At 46.8% G+C, this 15,796-nt stretch overlaps 5 protein-coding genes across 5 annotated transcripts; 3 read left to right on the top strand and 2 right to left on the bottom strand.

The window, feature by feature from the left end:
* Window positions 1-1,109: 1,109 nt before the first annotated feature.
* Window positions 1,110-2,325, bottom strand: F4807DRAFT_413240 (uncharacterized protein). Its single transcript, XM_047996852.1, has 2 exons — window positions 1,527-2,325; window positions 1,110-1,471 (listed from the first exon to the last, which is right to left on the bottom strand). Exons 1-2 carry the CDS (start codon window positions 1,934-1,936, stop codon window positions 1,306-1,308), a joined length of 576 nt encoding a protein of 191 aa, XP_047857717.1. The 5' UTR covers window positions 1,937-2,325; the 3' UTR covers window positions 1,110-1,305.
* Window positions 2,326-4,371: 2,046 nt separating this feature from the next.
* F4807DRAFT_413237 (Phox-like protein) lies at window positions 4,372-6,187 on the top strand. The gene has a single exon (XM_047996851.1). The coding sequence runs from the start codon at window positions 4,578-4,580 to the stop codon at window positions 5,667-5,669; it is 1,092 nt and encodes a 363-aa protein (XP_047857716.1). The 5' UTR covers window positions 4,372-4,577; the 3' UTR covers window positions 5,670-6,187.
* Window positions 6,188-7,841: 1,654 nt separating this feature from the next.
* F4807DRAFT_457283 (uncharacterized protein) lies at window positions 7,842-8,824 on the top strand (the record flags this gene model as incomplete). The annotated part of the gene is made up of 2 exons (XM_048001016.1): window positions 7,842-8,478; window positions 8,544-8,824. The coding sequence occupies 2 exons, from the start codon at window positions 7,842-7,844 to the stop codon at window positions 8,822-8,824; spliced, it is 918 nt and encodes a 305-aa protein (XP_047857715.1).
* Window positions 8,825-10,647: 1,823 nt separating this feature from the next.
* F4807DRAFT_313541 (heterokaryon incompatibility protein-domain-containing protein) lies at window positions 10,648-13,780 on the bottom strand. The gene is made up of 3 exons (XM_047995096.1): window positions 13,457-13,780; window positions 10,906-13,408; window positions 10,648-10,855 (listed from the first exon to the last, which is right to left on the bottom strand). Exons 2-3 carry the CDS (start codon window positions 13,335-13,337, stop codon window positions 10,759-10,761), a joined length of 2,529 nt encoding a protein of 842 aa, XP_047857714.1. The 5' UTR covers window positions 13,338-13,408; window positions 13,457-13,780; the 3' UTR covers window positions 10,648-10,758.
* A 763-nt stretch (window positions 13,781-14,543) lies between these two features.
* F4807DRAFT_413235 (uncharacterized protein) lies at window positions 14,544-15,775 on the top strand. Its single transcript, XM_047996850.1, has 2 exons — window positions 14,544-15,241; window positions 15,304-15,775. Exons 1-2 carry the CDS (start codon window positions 14,808-14,810, stop codon window positions 15,725-15,727), a joined length of 858 nt encoding a protein of 285 aa, XP_047857713.1. The 5' UTR covers window positions 14,544-14,807; the 3' UTR covers window positions 15,728-15,775.
* Window positions 15,776-15,796: the final 21 nt, after the last annotated feature.

Here is a 15,796-nt window from a genome sequence, read left to right as displayed (position 1 = left end):
CGGGTTTGCGCTGACGAGGAAAGGGAGAGGGAGGGTGGGGTGCAAAGAAGGAGAGGGACGAATGCGCGACAGGACCAAGTTGCGCGAGCGCGCGGGCGACGAAGTCACTGCTGAGGATGAGTGGTACGAAAGATATATTGGTACTTGAATTGGCCGATGAGTTCGGCGGAGGGGACGCCTGGATCGAAGGCGCGTTGCACAAAGCGCGGAAGAAAGGGACACGGTATTTGGTTACCTACCTTCTAGCTACATACCCATGCTAGCTTAGACCATCCAAAGGTTACCTACATATCTTGTACCTCGTATATACGATCGAGAAATGATCTTCAGCTAGGTAAATTACTCACATGTTTCGAGAAGTTCTCTTTTGATGGCGGCTGACGACATCACCGGGCGTAAGGCGGGATGCGGCGGTAATCTTTCAGCTCTATCAGCCGCCATGTCGTAATATTGGCTGGCTGGCGTCGGCTGGCTTGCAGCGCGATCCTCCCCGGAACCCTGCTGGATATTCGCTGCATATGCACAAATTAGGTATTCTGGGTGGTTGGAGAACAGGGGTCATAGGCCGATTGAGGGGCTGTCTCGGCTTTATCGAAAATTTCTTCGATTTCGTCATTTCCGTCATCTTCTGCTTTACGATTTCGTTACGTTCAAATTTCAATGCCGGTATCTTTATTAATAAGACTGAATGCTGTAGTTTGATGTATACCATAGAGTGACTAGGTGTAATTGTTCTATTTAAAGACACTCAAATTTCCACGAGCGATTAAGCTTAATCTAAAGTGGATCTGAGACTTGCGGTCCGTTCCGTAACTCAGAATCAGACTTAGACTTTTGAGACATGTATTTCTGGATGGGTCGCAAAGACAAATGGGGGCATCGAAATGTGCCAATTCAAATAATATGATATGATGAATTGGCTGTTGATATTATTGTAATAATGTTAGTTGTTGAGCTATTTCGCGATGTGAGAGTTCTCGAGAACGGCACCGGCACCAGCATCGTTAGTTATACGAATTCATGGTACTGTGACACCAACACCTGCAGCAACCTGCAGGTACGAGAGCAATTGGTTCGTATGTCTCAGTTGAATGAGGAAGTCTTGATCATGTAAGAAAAATATGTGATTATATTCTTATTACAATATGTATGCTTTTATCTTCGTCTCCGTGGCATGTCGCCATTATATGTATATGTCTATGATAACATGATATCATAATGTCGTGATCGTATCCCAAGTTCCTAACCCAATACCTTTCGTAACAACACCATCATAACCAAAACAATGCGATATTAAAAGATGATTTAAGCAACCGCTGTCATCTTGTAAGGCTTCAACGGGATTGTCACCGGCGTGCACTTGACCTCCCGGTCGGAGTAGATCTGGCCGAGTGTCCAGTTGGGGTTGAGGTGAGTCTCATCTGTGCAAGCCAGAGTCAGATTGGCAGTGCCATAGGCATTAATCGTTGTACTATTAAAACTGTTAGGATATATTTAATTCATCTGATATAAAGATTACAACTTACGGGTATTGTGGGTCTTCGTCGCTGCAAGTCCAAGTTTGGTTGACGTTCAAGACCCCGCTTGGCCGGCTGAAGTCGAATGTGGTCTTTGTGGTGGAGCCGTCCGGAACGGTGCAGTTGTAAGCCATTGTGCCGTAGAAGAAGTCGCTTAATTGGTTGCTCATGGCGCTGCAGACCGCCTGGTACTCGAGAGCCGGGTTGGTCAGGTTGAAGTTGACATATCCCCACGAATTTTGGTGCGCAGGTGTGGTGAAGATGTAGCTGGCGTGGTAGTCGAAGTTCTCAACTTGCCATGCGAAGTTGCCGAAAGAAGAGGCTTGACATCCGGGATTGCTGTCGCGGGTGTTGAGGCCTACTGGCGCTGCAATTGCCAGAGGCAGAAGAGTGACGAGGGTTGAGATGAAGTTGAACATTGTCGTTTATCGATTATGATCGTTATTAGATTAGAGACGATATGTGGTAGATATAAACGGGTAAATATGTTCAAGTCGTATGAGTGGTCGATTAAATGGATATAAGCAGTGTTGATAAGATGTGTTTCAATATGTATATTTGATGATGTTCTCTAAATCTATTTAGATACAACGGGGAGATCAAAAACATTTATATGAAAATGATCCTCTTGTATATTGCAGTATTGGTATGATAAAATGTGGTCGGCTCGTCTCGTGTGGGTTAAGATCTGGTGATGAGTTTTTGGTTCTAGAAAACGAAAGCGGACTGTGTGTGACGTCTGTGGCCGATCTTGGTATGCTTTGGGCCGCCAAGATCTCGTATTCCGGTGAGGGGGCTGTGGAAGTAGCAGCGAGTCATTCTGCTAGAAGAGGCTGGAAAAGGAAAAGACGGTCGCGCCATATGCCGACGCTCGCCTTACTATAAGCGGGCCTTTTAGTGGGCCCCAAAGGTTCTATCAGAGAGCTTCTCAAATTTTATTGGTTGGCATCGGAAGATCTAGGTAAAAATGTGGGTAAATGGGTGTTCGGCACTGAGCGATTTCTAACTTTCGTGTTGCCGTAGTGCCTATTTTTATTCTCGCTTAAGCACGCTAATCGTGTGTAATCGTACCGGCACTCTGGAAAGAGGCGGACCGTTAAACCTTGAGTAACGCAAAACTTTATTCACCGTCCCTAGATCCCTCAAATCCCCATCCCTACGCATGGAAATTCTGCACGTACACCCGTACACTGCACGTATTGATAATTCGTGCTTCTCGTGCGTCTAGCTGACCTGCTTGCGCCTTACTGCGCTCAATGATTGGACCATTCCTTCGTTACTACTGAGGCTGCGCAAGTAAAGGAATACGGCAGTAACGTTACTACACAGGAAGTTTACTACACGTGGAAAACTTTGATTCAACAAGTGTTACATCTACTACCTAGGATTTCCTTTCTACGCTTCAAAGATGTTATAGACGATCAATACAGAACGGACCGAACAACACTCATTTAGCTGGCTCTGTAGAGAAACGAGAGATGCCAGCCGGATTTGCCTGAATCATGTCTCAGTGTCTCTTGTCTATCATACGATACGAAATTTTGAACCATTTGAACAAACATTTGCTCTCGGCGGCTCTATCCATCATGTTGTCATTCTTTCATTGTTGTTAGCTTTAGTCTTAAAGCTATGATGGAAATCCCTAGCTCTTCGCTGTATCAACATGACATCACATTTCTCTTAGTATCCGTTCTTAGCTTCTTTTCGAAGGCTGACCACTAGGAGTACCGAGGTAAAGGACCAATGAAATATTTGGTTGACACAACGGAATAATCGAGAGGAAAGCTGCTTTAGTCAAGTCAACAAGCAGCTTGGTTTTGCTACTAAACAGCCGATCTCTAATAGTATCTGGTGCTATCTCGATTATCGAAACTTCACACCGAGCTGAGGCCCCACCATTATCAGGGACTATGACTTAATTTAAATCGGGATCTTCAGAAACATCCTTGGTACACGCATCCTAAATCTGGGGAAGATCAATATCACAAGTTGCTCAAGTCTTCCAAGGTCGTGGACCTTGAGTCCTTGACAAAACTCGCTCAATCCGGTCACGGTAAGCGACGCCTCGACTCACCGTCCGAGACGCCACATAGATTTCCATATGTATGTTGGTATGTGGTTTACATATACGTGACATAGTTAGCGCTTTCACCTTAACCCTTACTTCTTAGACTCCCGAGATTTCCGAGGCAAAAATTTTGTTGGCTTTGCGTCGCGAAAAACGTAATGCTAGACATAGTAATTAGGATGCGCCGACAACGTGTCGCTTTCTGGTTATACGTGACGATCAAAGTATCAGCTCTCAATGTTGCCAAGTCTCTATCTGTAGGAATTTCCATATTATCTTCTCGCCAGACCAAACTATGATTACACGCCTTTCATTGCTAGCCATTTGAGTTCGATCTTTGATAAGTCTAACTCTATAATATCTAACTTTAATTCCTCATATTCAACTTACCTACGGATACGTTATTTTGCCCATGATAAAACTTCTCGATAAAAGACCTACCAGCCAAATAGCGATGGCTGATGATATGCCTATCAGCGTTGCTAGAACAACACTATTCATATCCAGCTACAAATAAAAAGAAAACAATAGCAGTCTAGCTATTGACCGCCAATAGAATGGTGGCATGTCGTTCAACTTCAGAGATTAAGATCGTCTTGCTGAGGCTGAAACGCGGTGAAGCAATAATTACATAACCATGCAACTATATGAGTACTTTATGCACAGAATGAAGTATTAGGTAACTATTATGCAATTATAAGACTCTCTAGTGCCCCACTCCGCCTACCGACAACGCCGAGTCTCATGCGGCCGAGTCTCGTGCTCAACTCTTTTCCAGCTGCCTATTCGCGATTCGTCATTCGTCATTTCATCTCCCATTCCCATTTCTAACCCCCAATCATCAACAACTGTAGAATATTCTCTCCCAACAACGTCAAGTCCCAAGACTGAAAGCGTATTTGATAGATATCGCCACTCACTGGAAACTAGCAGCTCTTATCGCGTAAATTCCCATCAAATCATATCGAGAATTGCTTTCCAAGTTAAGGGGTATGGCACCGCCCGCCGAGATCACCATCCCGACAACATCGCAACACCCACCTTCCGACAATTCGAAGCCGTATACGCTCTACAACATCACATTACGCCTCCCCCTCCGAACCTTCGTCGTGCAGAAGCGGTACTCAGACTTCGCTACGCTACACCAGACGCTCACCTCCCTAGTCGGCGCTCCACCGCCCGCCCCCTTACCAGGGAAATCATGGTTTAAATCGACCGTCTCGTCGCCGGAGCTAACCGAAGAACGGCGGCGCGGTCTAGAAGCCTACCTGAGAGCCATCGCAGAGTCCCCCGACCGACGATGGCGCGACACGCCGGCGTGGCGCACCTTCCTCAACCTGCCGAGCATGAGCAGCACGGGCAACAGCGCGGCGAGCATAAGGGCGGGGTACGGCGTGCCGAACCGGGACGCGGCGAACGCCGCGGCGGCGCAGGACCCGGGAACGTGGCTGGACCTGCACGGCGAGATGAAGCGCGACTTCCAGGAAGCGCGGCGGTGTCTGGCGAAGCGGGACAGCGCGACGGACAACTCGGCCGCGCTGGAGGCCGGGTCCGCGGCCAAGAAGGCGCTGGTCAAGGCCGGCAGCTTGCTGACGGTGCTCGGCGACGGGCTGCGGGCGATGCAGGACGCGAAGCGGCTGGGCGAGGGCGAGATTAGGCGTCGCAAGGACCTGCTCGCCGCCGCCCGGGTCGAGAGGGAGGACCTGGAGAAGCTGAGCACGACGGTGTCGGCGGCCGCGAAGGCGTCGCAGAAAGTTATGCCGTCGGCGGCGGACAAGGCGGCGCTGGTTGGGAACGGGCCGAAGGCGGGGAGGAGAGTGCTAGGCGCTCCGCTTGCGGAGACTGAGCGCACGCGCGAATTGGATAATCAGGGGGTGGTGCAGTTGCAACGGCAGATGATGAAGGAGCAGGATCAGGACGTGGAGGAGCTTACGAAGATTATTCGGAGGCAGCGCGAGATGGCCGAGGCAATCAACCGCGAGGTCGAGGAGCAGACCGAGATGCTGGACCATGTGAACAACCAGACGGATATCCTGAGCAGCAAGGTCAATGTCGCGAAGAATCGCACCAAGAAAATCTCGTGACTCGACCTTGTCACCGGGCTGGTCGTGCAAAGCCTCGTACTCTGCGTCGAGATCATTATCGGGGTCACCTGGTTGGGACAGGGCATGTTCGAGTGGACGGTTTGGTGCATCGAATCTTTGCTCCAGCTGACGCAGATCGACTGAGCCTTGGAACTCGTTTGAATATCATCATATAGCATTTGCGTTATCGGCCTGTTTGGGCCCGTTTGGAATAATGAGGAACAACAGAACCATGGCATGACATGACATGAGTGTACGGTTACTTTTTGTCAAATCCGCGTTTGGGCGGTTTATGCACGGGACTAGCATGGTTTGGTTTGGTGGAGAACATTTGTACTATTGTAAACTGTTATCGGTTATGGCATAAGATACCATTAGAATCAAGAGATTGTATACTTGTAAATTCGTATGGGAAAAGGACCTGATATGTTAGACTTCATGTGATTTAGTCACTTGGGGTAATGGTCGTATTGGCAACCTTAAGAATCATATGGTAGTGAACCACTTGGGTTTCTTAAGTTACATTTCATCCGAGTCGCAAAACTGATATCAAGTCACATGCCTTCGTGTTCTCATGTTTCTCTCGGCTACTCACTTGGAAATAGGTGAAATAACTGAGTCAGCCACTCGTTACTCGCCTATGTACTATGTAGTGGTACTACACTCTGGCCGTGCGCTGCTTGGATGACTAAGCAACCCCTTTTACGATGTAGTATTAGTCATCAAAAGGTAACCTCCATACATAGTATCATCAGTTACAGTAGCCTCCGAATGACAATAAAAAGCGATGCCGTTCTCATACATCATAAAAATTTGTAGGAAAATAGGTATTTTGAGTGTAGCAGATGTGGTGAGGCGGTAATCGATTACTTGCCACAGCTACGACGGCAGCAAGATATCAACCCCCATCTCAATCACATGAATTGTAGGAGAATTTGATATACAATTAAAAATGGTGAATAGAGGAGCAAACAACACAAAATACGTAGGTAACGCGTCACTAAACTGATCATCTGCAAACTCATGGCATGAATTCAATATAAAGTGTACGTGGACGGTGAATGTAATCGACTGACAGGTGGTATTTTGTAATTATCGTTCCTATCTAACTACATGTATGAAATTCTTTGAACTTCTATATTGTTAGACGACACCTCTTCGTTAATTACTAACGGTTGGTTGTATAGATAATACTTGCTCTATTACATCTACTTGCCTTCATTCCTGACACTTGATCGTGTTCAAGCGGTTTGGCAGCGGGGTGCTCACATGGTTCGTCTACACGACATTCACCTCCGCTCGGCAGAAAAAAAGCAAAGACCATGTCGACGTCTCCTCGTACACTAGGATGCCTTACACAATGAGAAAGTTAATCAGTAAAGCTCAGACCATGTAGGTAAGGAATTCGGGGCAGCCACCCTCAGGCAGCAGGTAAACAGCGAATAATACGGCTGGATACCTAACCTTTAGGAGGCAATTATGTACGAGGTCCTTGCTCTAGTAAACTTAAATGTGGTCACCATGACCGTCTCCCTTGACAATTGTCGTCGATAGCAGAGCTATGACCAGCGTAACCTGCTCAATACTGAGTCACCTGTCTGCCATCTCCTGGGAGACATTTATCGACAGCTGCCGGCCTACCTTTTTGCAGAATCAGTAGCCCCACTATCCAATCCTCTGGTTTTCTATATATACCGGTGTCCTAATCACCTACTTTCTTAATTTTGCTTCTTACTTCTTCAGAGATTCTTTCCTTGGTCTGGTCCAGTACTCAAGTGCATACCTTGTCTATACTCAACGCGCACAGAACCAGTCCTTCGCTACAAGTATCAACCAAATTATTCTCTTCACTCTATTACGATTCACAGATAACAATCTCTACATTCAATCTGTTATCTGATCACGCTGCCGGAATTTTTCTTCCGTTTCACTCGCCATCTTGGCCCACTGGTAAATATCCCCATTATCATTCAAACTTCCGTGGCTTTCCCTTCTATTCCCAATACTCAGTCGTCTTATTCATTATTAACCGTCTATCTAGCGCGTACCATCCGCACAGCTATCTCTCGTTTATTTTACGCGCCGATCTTCTCTTTGCTAAGGTATGTTGATTCTGATCATTTCCTGGGTTCCCCTTCCTAAGCTTTTTCTAACGCGTTCTATCTAGGCAACATGGAGTTGAGAAGCGGAAGATTGACCAAATCGGCCAAAGCCATTGCCACCGACCGCCGCAAAAGAAAAGAGAAGCATCGGCAAGTCCGCCGCTGGGTGCTGGAAAAGCACAAAGCGAACCCGGAGAGCGACGATGACCGATCCGACGTCGACGGATCTGACGCCGAGAGTTCCTTAGAGTCAACAACCGTGCGACAGAACTCGCGTAAAGTCAGTGTATGGAAGCAGAAGGCTTTCTCGGGTGGCCAGCCGGGGCCCCGCGGCGTAACTCTCCGCGGAATGCTGAGTGTCGCGAGCAGAGTCTACTCTCTCGCGGCCCTTGAGCTAGATAAGATGAGCTTATATGATCATATAAGCTACATCTTGTCGGCAATCAAGGATCCAGAGACCCCACTTCCAAAGACCATAGTGTCGAGGGAAGTTGTCGTCATGGCTCAGCACCAAGAGCACTTCGCGAGAGAGGACCTCGGTGCTCGCTTGGCCCTAAGAGCCGTAATCTCCAACTTAGAATTGTTGGATCTGAGTGATAGCGTGAAGACGTGCCAGAACTGTTTTGAGAAGTTCCGGCAACCAACGACGCATTATCACCCCGACAACATTGGCAACCGTTTCCTCGGTCCCTGCCAGTACCACCCTGGTAAGTAATCCCCTAAGCTTGAATAATCCTATGACAAGCCGCAGACTAATCTTCTGGATTTATAGGACAGCTGCGCTCGTGGAACGACCAGCTAGATCAGGATGACAAGACCCGACAGCTCGGGGGCGGCTTCCTTAGCGAAGGACGAGTCAAGCTTGAAGAATTCAAGCTATGGATTAGTACCTGCTACTGGGATTGTTGCGATGGGAAGCTATTGGAGGTGGATCCCGAGGCTGCAAAGCGCAGCCAAAGGAGGAAGAAGGATCCTCCCAAACCTTGGGAGATCCCCAACGAGAACGATGGCAAGGTGGGCTGCACGGCGCTCCCTCGACATATCCCATTTTAGTGATATCCCGGCTCCTGTTCATCTTGTGGACTTTGCCTCCCCGACCCGTCATACCGGGGGTGGCGGGTTCTTCGCTCTCGACCTTTGTATCTATCTAGACGTACGAAGTTCTCCTAAGTTCGTCGTATCTCGACATCATGACTACTGGAAAAAAGTTCAGGGTCGGGAATATGGTTCACATTGCAGTGGGGCGTTTGCAGGGAATGTACGAAGGCCAAAGGGGCCATTGGCAATGGTTTTGATTTCAGGAGTTCAGATACCCAATGGACTTTTTTCTTGCTGTGAAATTTCCATGAACATTCCTCGTATTGTCTTGTAGTAGATGGCATCAATATTAATGCGGCATCGTGTAATAGTTATTTTTGGCCTTTTCTAGGGGCGTAACGGACGTGCTAATCCAAGGCTCACATTTCACACCACTAGAACTTGTACACAGTCTTCGTGAAATAGCCATCAATTTATGCTCGAAAACGCGTGACCTAGGTATCAATCTACGCTGTATCATCTCTACGGGTCGGCGATAGTGTTTAGGCTAGTTTCTAGTATGCAGTTTCGTAAGAAGGTTGGAACCAGAATATTGTTGGCCCAGTCTACTCAAGCGTTTGATTGACCGAAAGAAATTGATGTCAAAGTTTTCTCTAAATTTATGGGCACTTTTATGTAGTAGGGGGGAAAAAGCAGAATAATAACGAAAATCATCTTTTTTTTAAAAAAAATAAGTTATTGTACTTAATGTGAATTGAACCTGCATACCTAGGTATGGTGACAAAAAGAGGGGCGTAGGGTAAGATATGCCTCGCTGCAGAGCACCAACCAATTCCGGCGGACTAGCTCAATAAGCTAATTCTTCGCCTCGGGAAGGGAATCTAGACAGCCTCTCTTAGTGCGCCATTGCTAGTTGCTGGAAGACAGACATTTAATAATACTTATAAGGCCTTTGCAACTTGTCAGGTTGGTCAATGCACCTGTGTCTACGTAGGTGCCTAGGCAACTGACAACTGCACTCCAGCTGGCCCATGCACCACAGCACTTGAGATCCAATCTGCGTTATCATGTAGACTGGTGGGTAGGTACCTAGGTAGGTAGGTAGTCTACACGTCCTTTTGTGCTATGCAAGCAATTCTTTTCATTACCATCTCCACACAAAGGATACCAAGCTACGGATAATCTCGAATGCCATATAGGACACAACCCATTTTGATCCCAGTCCTATAATCCTCACCGACAATACCGAGCTTGCGTTCCTCTGAACTTTGGGTTTCAAAGACATTATCCTATTCTATTTTCAAGTGATGTACGATATTCCCTCTGGCGTCAAGATACATAATCCGTGGCTTTCCACTCTCGAACGCCTCGGTGTCCGCTACTGAAGCGTGCGTCACTATGGCCATAACCTGGAGTACCATGCCAACGCCAGCCGTAACTGACCTTTTCTTCCTTATCTTTTAGACGAGCGACATTATCCTTGAACTTCTGACGCCTAGAGATGATCTAATTACGCCATACTTCTCTAGAGGAGGCACGAGAGTAGCCCTGTTGAGGTACAGGCAGTCAGTCCAGGCAGGACATCGAAGAACCGTTCTCAGCAGAAAAGACGCCACTGTGTGAGAATCTCGTGTACTTCGTCTGTAGTAGGAATACGTTCCATGTTAGACGTGGTGAAAACCTGGCAGCCTGTCGTATCCTACGCTTTGTGGATGGCTCTAATTGCATAAAGGCGTAGATCAAACTACATTTTGACCCGATGGGGAGGCGGAAGATAATGGATCCTGGTGTCGAAGTGAAGCTTATCTGTTCGCCAACTGAGAGTGTCAGCGACAATGTCTTCCTAAAGTCAATGGTGTCCTTTTAATATTCTTTCGGAAACCCTCGCGCATGTACGGCGGTTCTGGCGGTTCTGAGTCATACCAATACGGTCGGCGATGACCTCAGTATTAGTTGATCACCAGTTCTGTTGCCCACTTGTGTGATTCCTTTTTGAAACTAGGAAGTCGCCGCAAGGCTTCACCGTCCATGCAATCATGGATGTAACTAGATGACATTAGCCAAACCCTTATAACGCGCCTATAAACATCACTTACCACTCTCCAACAAAGGGGTACCGGTCTATCCCTATTTCGTTTTGCTTTTGCGGTCTAACGATATAGGGGACAGCACCTCCCGCTAATAATGCGACCCTATCTCCCTTTTTAGTTTCTTCAGGGCCTAGACCTAGGTATCCGGCGGATGTGACTATGATATTGCGACCTTCTAAGAAGGGCATTTCATTGGCGATGCCTTCTTGAGCAAGTAGGTCCTTCTCTTCAGCTACAGATGATGGTATCTTGAAGCCTCTCATTATTGTGTCGTCTCCTCTTAGTCTTTGTCCAAGAGGCCACTGATCCGCCAAAAGCGTTCTCCATCTGGCATTGATCAGGGACTCTGTGTCGAGGTACGTCTCCCTACAGTAGTCTTCCTGATACCGAGATATTTGTTGACATAAACTTTCGATTCCAATATCGAGGGAGGGCCCCACAACCTCTACGGTGTCAAATATCTTTCCTTTCGCTTCCAGGAGATAGTCGCTGGAGAGCTCCAGGTGACCAGGGAATATATCACCGGAGGCGGAGTAAATAGCTCGAGGCACTGGCCAATCAAACACTCCTAAAATAAGAGGGACCGTATCGCGTTTCTCCATTAATAACGGGATCCACGGCACCGCTTCCACGTATGCTATATATTGTTGGTATGCGGAGCACACAGAGAGGATGTCCAGAGACGTAGAAGTCTGAATGAGGAACTTTGTGAGCTTTTTGAACAAAAATAAGTCCGGCTGGGCATAGTCAGAGGAATGGAAAGGAGTTTCTTCTCTACAAAGCCTTAGGAGTGAATATATCCTTTCCCTAGGAACAATACAATTATGGGATCTGAAACGCCACAATAATGCAGAGAGAGGTAGACCACCGGATTCTCTCCACTGAGACCGGGTCCGCATTATCCTTTTTGCCGCCTGCCATCCTTCATTGCTTTCTAATTCGAATAAGGTCTCTTTTATTTCAGGTGGCAAAGCGGAAATTATCACCTCCTCGGCCTTAATAGCTTGTACGATAGCATTAAAGTTGAATGACAAGGAATCGAAGAGGACAATGGCGTTTGCTGCTAATACTGCCTCTTGTACAACCCAGATGCGACTCCACCATGGGTCTCTGAATAATGCAGCCATGGCGTTGATAGATCCATCTGAATGCAGTGACTGAAGTGCGGTAGATGCTTCTTCGATGTTCCTATCATGGTCTGTTGCATTATTTCCTTGTAGTGGTTCTGATATTTCCACAAACTTGTATAGAGCATTGATCCCTTGCCTGTCAGTATCTATTTGCTCTCCAAACACAATGATCACATCGTGTGCTTGCATGTAAATGCGATCCATGAGACTAATTTGGTATCCTTTCTCTGTGTAATCCCTTTGGTTAATACATAAAGTATCCAGCCAAATGGCAGAGGGAGATCCGTCCACGCGAGATCTCAAGGCTCTAAGAAGTCGGGCTTGCGATGGAACAAGTTGAAATGGTACTCCTTGAACTAAGATCTCATCTTGATAAGATGCCTGACTTCCCCAGGCATAGGACAATGCCACGTATCTTGGACGTTCGTCTAGACCAGCTTCAAACAAACGGCATTCAAGCTTTGACGTCGTATCGAGGCAGGGGAGCATTTCCAAGAACCTCACTATAGGGCGTGACGTCGGCAATGGTTTGAATATACTTGAAGATGTAGTTGGTAGATGAAAGAGATCGTAGTTCGGGTGAAAGTATGGCGTGTTTATTGCCTCCAGAAACTTGACACCATTTTTCTCACGCAAGAAATCCGAGAACTCTTTATCCTCATCCATTGTCGTTAGGATTCGGTTTTCTAACAACTGCTTCCATCGAATAAATAAGTCTAGTGCTGCTGTTCGAATTATTGCATCGGCATTTCGTTGAACATGAAGGGTATCCGGGCTGTTCCAATGTACATGTCTCTCCCATTCATAGAAGGCATACTCAATAAGGGGGAACTCGTCTCGCTTAGAGCCTGGTTTATTGTACTCATAAAGATAATCGAAACATGAGTTAGCGATCAAATTATGAGCGGCTGGCTCCTTAAGATCGAATTGTAGGATTTGAGGAGGGACTTCGGTACCATGTCTTTCAATGTTACATAGAAATTCCCTAAGAGATGCGTGGAATAAAGTAACAGTCCGTGTGCGAGGTGGTATATGATCCGAGCGCGAGATGATGGGAGGGTGAATTAAAATGAGATCATGAAGCATTTCGAAAATATTATAAGGCTGCAAACGCTTGCCAAGCACTGGTTGTTGCTGGAGGTCAATGGCACAGGCGTCGACGAGTTCCTCGATATATAAAGGCCTTTTAGAGAACATTAGCCACATCAGTGCCCGACAAGCCATCGGTATCCTTGGCTTGTCGATTTGGCGCAAGATCTTGGAGTAGGCCTTATTAAGATCTTCTGGCAGGGAATTCAATGCTTCCATGACATCCTCGGACGTCCAGACTCTGAGCCGAGGCAGACACTTCAACAGAAGGACGGCCCAGAGAAACCTAACTTTTTTGGTTAGTACTAGATAGCATTATGATTAAAGCCGCGACTTACATTCCGTTTGCTTGGCCAGCAACTCTAGTCTTTATCGCCTCTATTGCATCTGTTGGCAAGTATTGAAATCGCTCTTCCGATTCGACTTGGCATGAAACATATTGATCGATATCCGGCTGCACTGTTCCTTTTTCTATTGGAAACTGGCCCCAAGAAGCAGAGCTAGTCATCACTTCTTGGATGTCTAGCTGGCTTCGGCTCGTGATAAAGATACGGACGTGAGGCATATTGAGTCCAGCCAAGTGCGACAGCAATCTGCACAGTTCTCTCCTTCTGTCAAAAGGGATCTCATCCACACCATCAATGAGGATGTAAATAGCATATTGGCTACTCAATCTAGGCCGTTTAACTGAATTAGATATATTTTCTTCCTTTGGTCCAAGGTCCCGTAAGATATTCTCCAGAGTTCTAGTGAGTTCCTTGGTAGTTGGTATTCTCGGCGGAAACACATCGTTACTATCATTGTACAAGTTCTTGAGATGCGAGCCGACGTCTCCTAGACGACACAATTGGACCAGTAGGAAACTGAGAACATCTGAAGTTTCGACTCGCTCTGTACAGTAGAAGAAGCAACATCTTTGGGTGCTGCTGGCTCGGCATATTCCAAGCACCTTTTCTACAACAGTTGCGAATATCACGGTCTTGCCACATCCAGCTGTAGCACATATGAGCGATATCAGTATCCCTAGCTTAGTTCAATAGTTGAAGAATAAGCTTACCACTCCCGTGAACCCACAAAAGCGACGTAGATCCTTCTAGCCACTCCGCAAGTGAGACTGAGTTATGGAACCATATTCCCGTTCCGTCTGCTCTATTCGACCTTGCGTGTTCATGAATGTGGGACTGTGCTTGAAGGGTGGTTCCGGAAGGCGTCAACCAATCCCTGACCTTCTTCCACTCGCGTTCCTCTTCAGTTTCTCCAGGAATTCCATGGTAATTCGTGATGATGTTACCGATAACTTGACGAGAATTACCTGTCGCATATGCGGTACCAACGTTGATAGGCATTTGAATGATACGGTCATACAAGTACACAGTTCTTGAGAGTAATAATTATCAAAGTCGCTGAATTCGTATGCTTGCTTCTGATTACGGGTTACTGATTACGGGTTAATTTCTCCTCCGATTGGGGCCATTTTTTGCATTTCTGCCTAGGATTGACTCGCGCTTACCCCCTTTACGCCACTAATCATTATCATGGGCGAATAATATCTCAGAATGTAGCCCCCAAGCCAAGGTTGCATATATTCATCGCGATGCATCTGAGACAGGCAGAAAGACTTCTAAAACGCCATATAATCCATATCTTCACTTGTTAAGGTTGTATGATGGTAAGTTAAGAGATAATGATATGGCTGACCCTTTAAGCATCACTGCCTCCGTCATCGCAGTCGCCACTCTCGCGTATCAGAGCCTCAAATCTCTCAGCAACACCATTTCCGCCCTTAAGCACGCACCAGAGAACCTTAAAGACCTTCGTAATGATCTCGACATACTACAAAGTCTTCTTGATTCCTTGCAGAAAGAACTCGGAAGTACCAAGAGCGTCAATCAGACCCAATCTTTGACATTTGGAAGATTGAAACCTGCATTAGATGATTGCAAAGCGGCTTGTGACGGGTTCAATGCTAAATTAATTCGACTCACTTCTCATTCTGGTACCGATCACGTCAACTGGTTCGATAGGCTACGTCTGCAGTTTAAAGAAGATGACATCTTACTCTTCAAAGCCAAGTTAGCAAACTGCAAGCAGACCCTAGACATCGCATTAGGGGTAGCAACAATGTGAGAGAGATGCATTCAGTATACGGAGCTATCTGTACCGGGCAGCTAACTAACATTGACAGATCAACCATTGGTCAGAATCAAAGCAAGCTTCAAGATCTCGAGACCCAAATCGCGACGTCAGTGAGCAGCTTCACTGGCCAAATATGCGGCCTAGAAACCGCAGTTAGATCATTGTCGCTCGCCCCGTCGAATGTCAATCAAATCGACATGGCTTCTATCATTGCGATTTTGGACGATCATGATCGCATGCTGAAGCAGTATGTGAGCTTCTGTACTTCTGCCTTGACGGAGGTGAACGAGAGGACTGGCAATAGCGTCAAATACGCGCGGACATTCGACGAAGCGCGGCAGTTCATTGGCAATATGGGCGATGTCGGGAGAGGCGGCCCGGCAACGAACGTGGAACAAGGGGAAGCTAGAGATAGGTCAAGACAGGTTATAGGGAACATGTCAGGAGACGTCGCGAGGGACTTTCTCAGCTGAAGCCGCCATACGTCCACAGTTTCAATGCAAATGTCATTCTGGCTAGGTATCTTACACAGGGCCCTTATC

This window comes from Annulohypoxylon truncatum, assembly GCF_022578515.1.
Source record: "Annulohypoxylon truncatum strain CBS 140777 unplaced genomic scaffold F4807scaffold_5, whole genome shotgun sequence".
NCBI lineage: Eukaryota > Fungi > Ascomycota > Sordariomycetes > Xylariales > Hypoxylaceae > Annulohypoxylon > Annulohypoxylon truncatum.
This window is presented reverse-complemented; position numbering and strand designations above follow the sequence as displayed.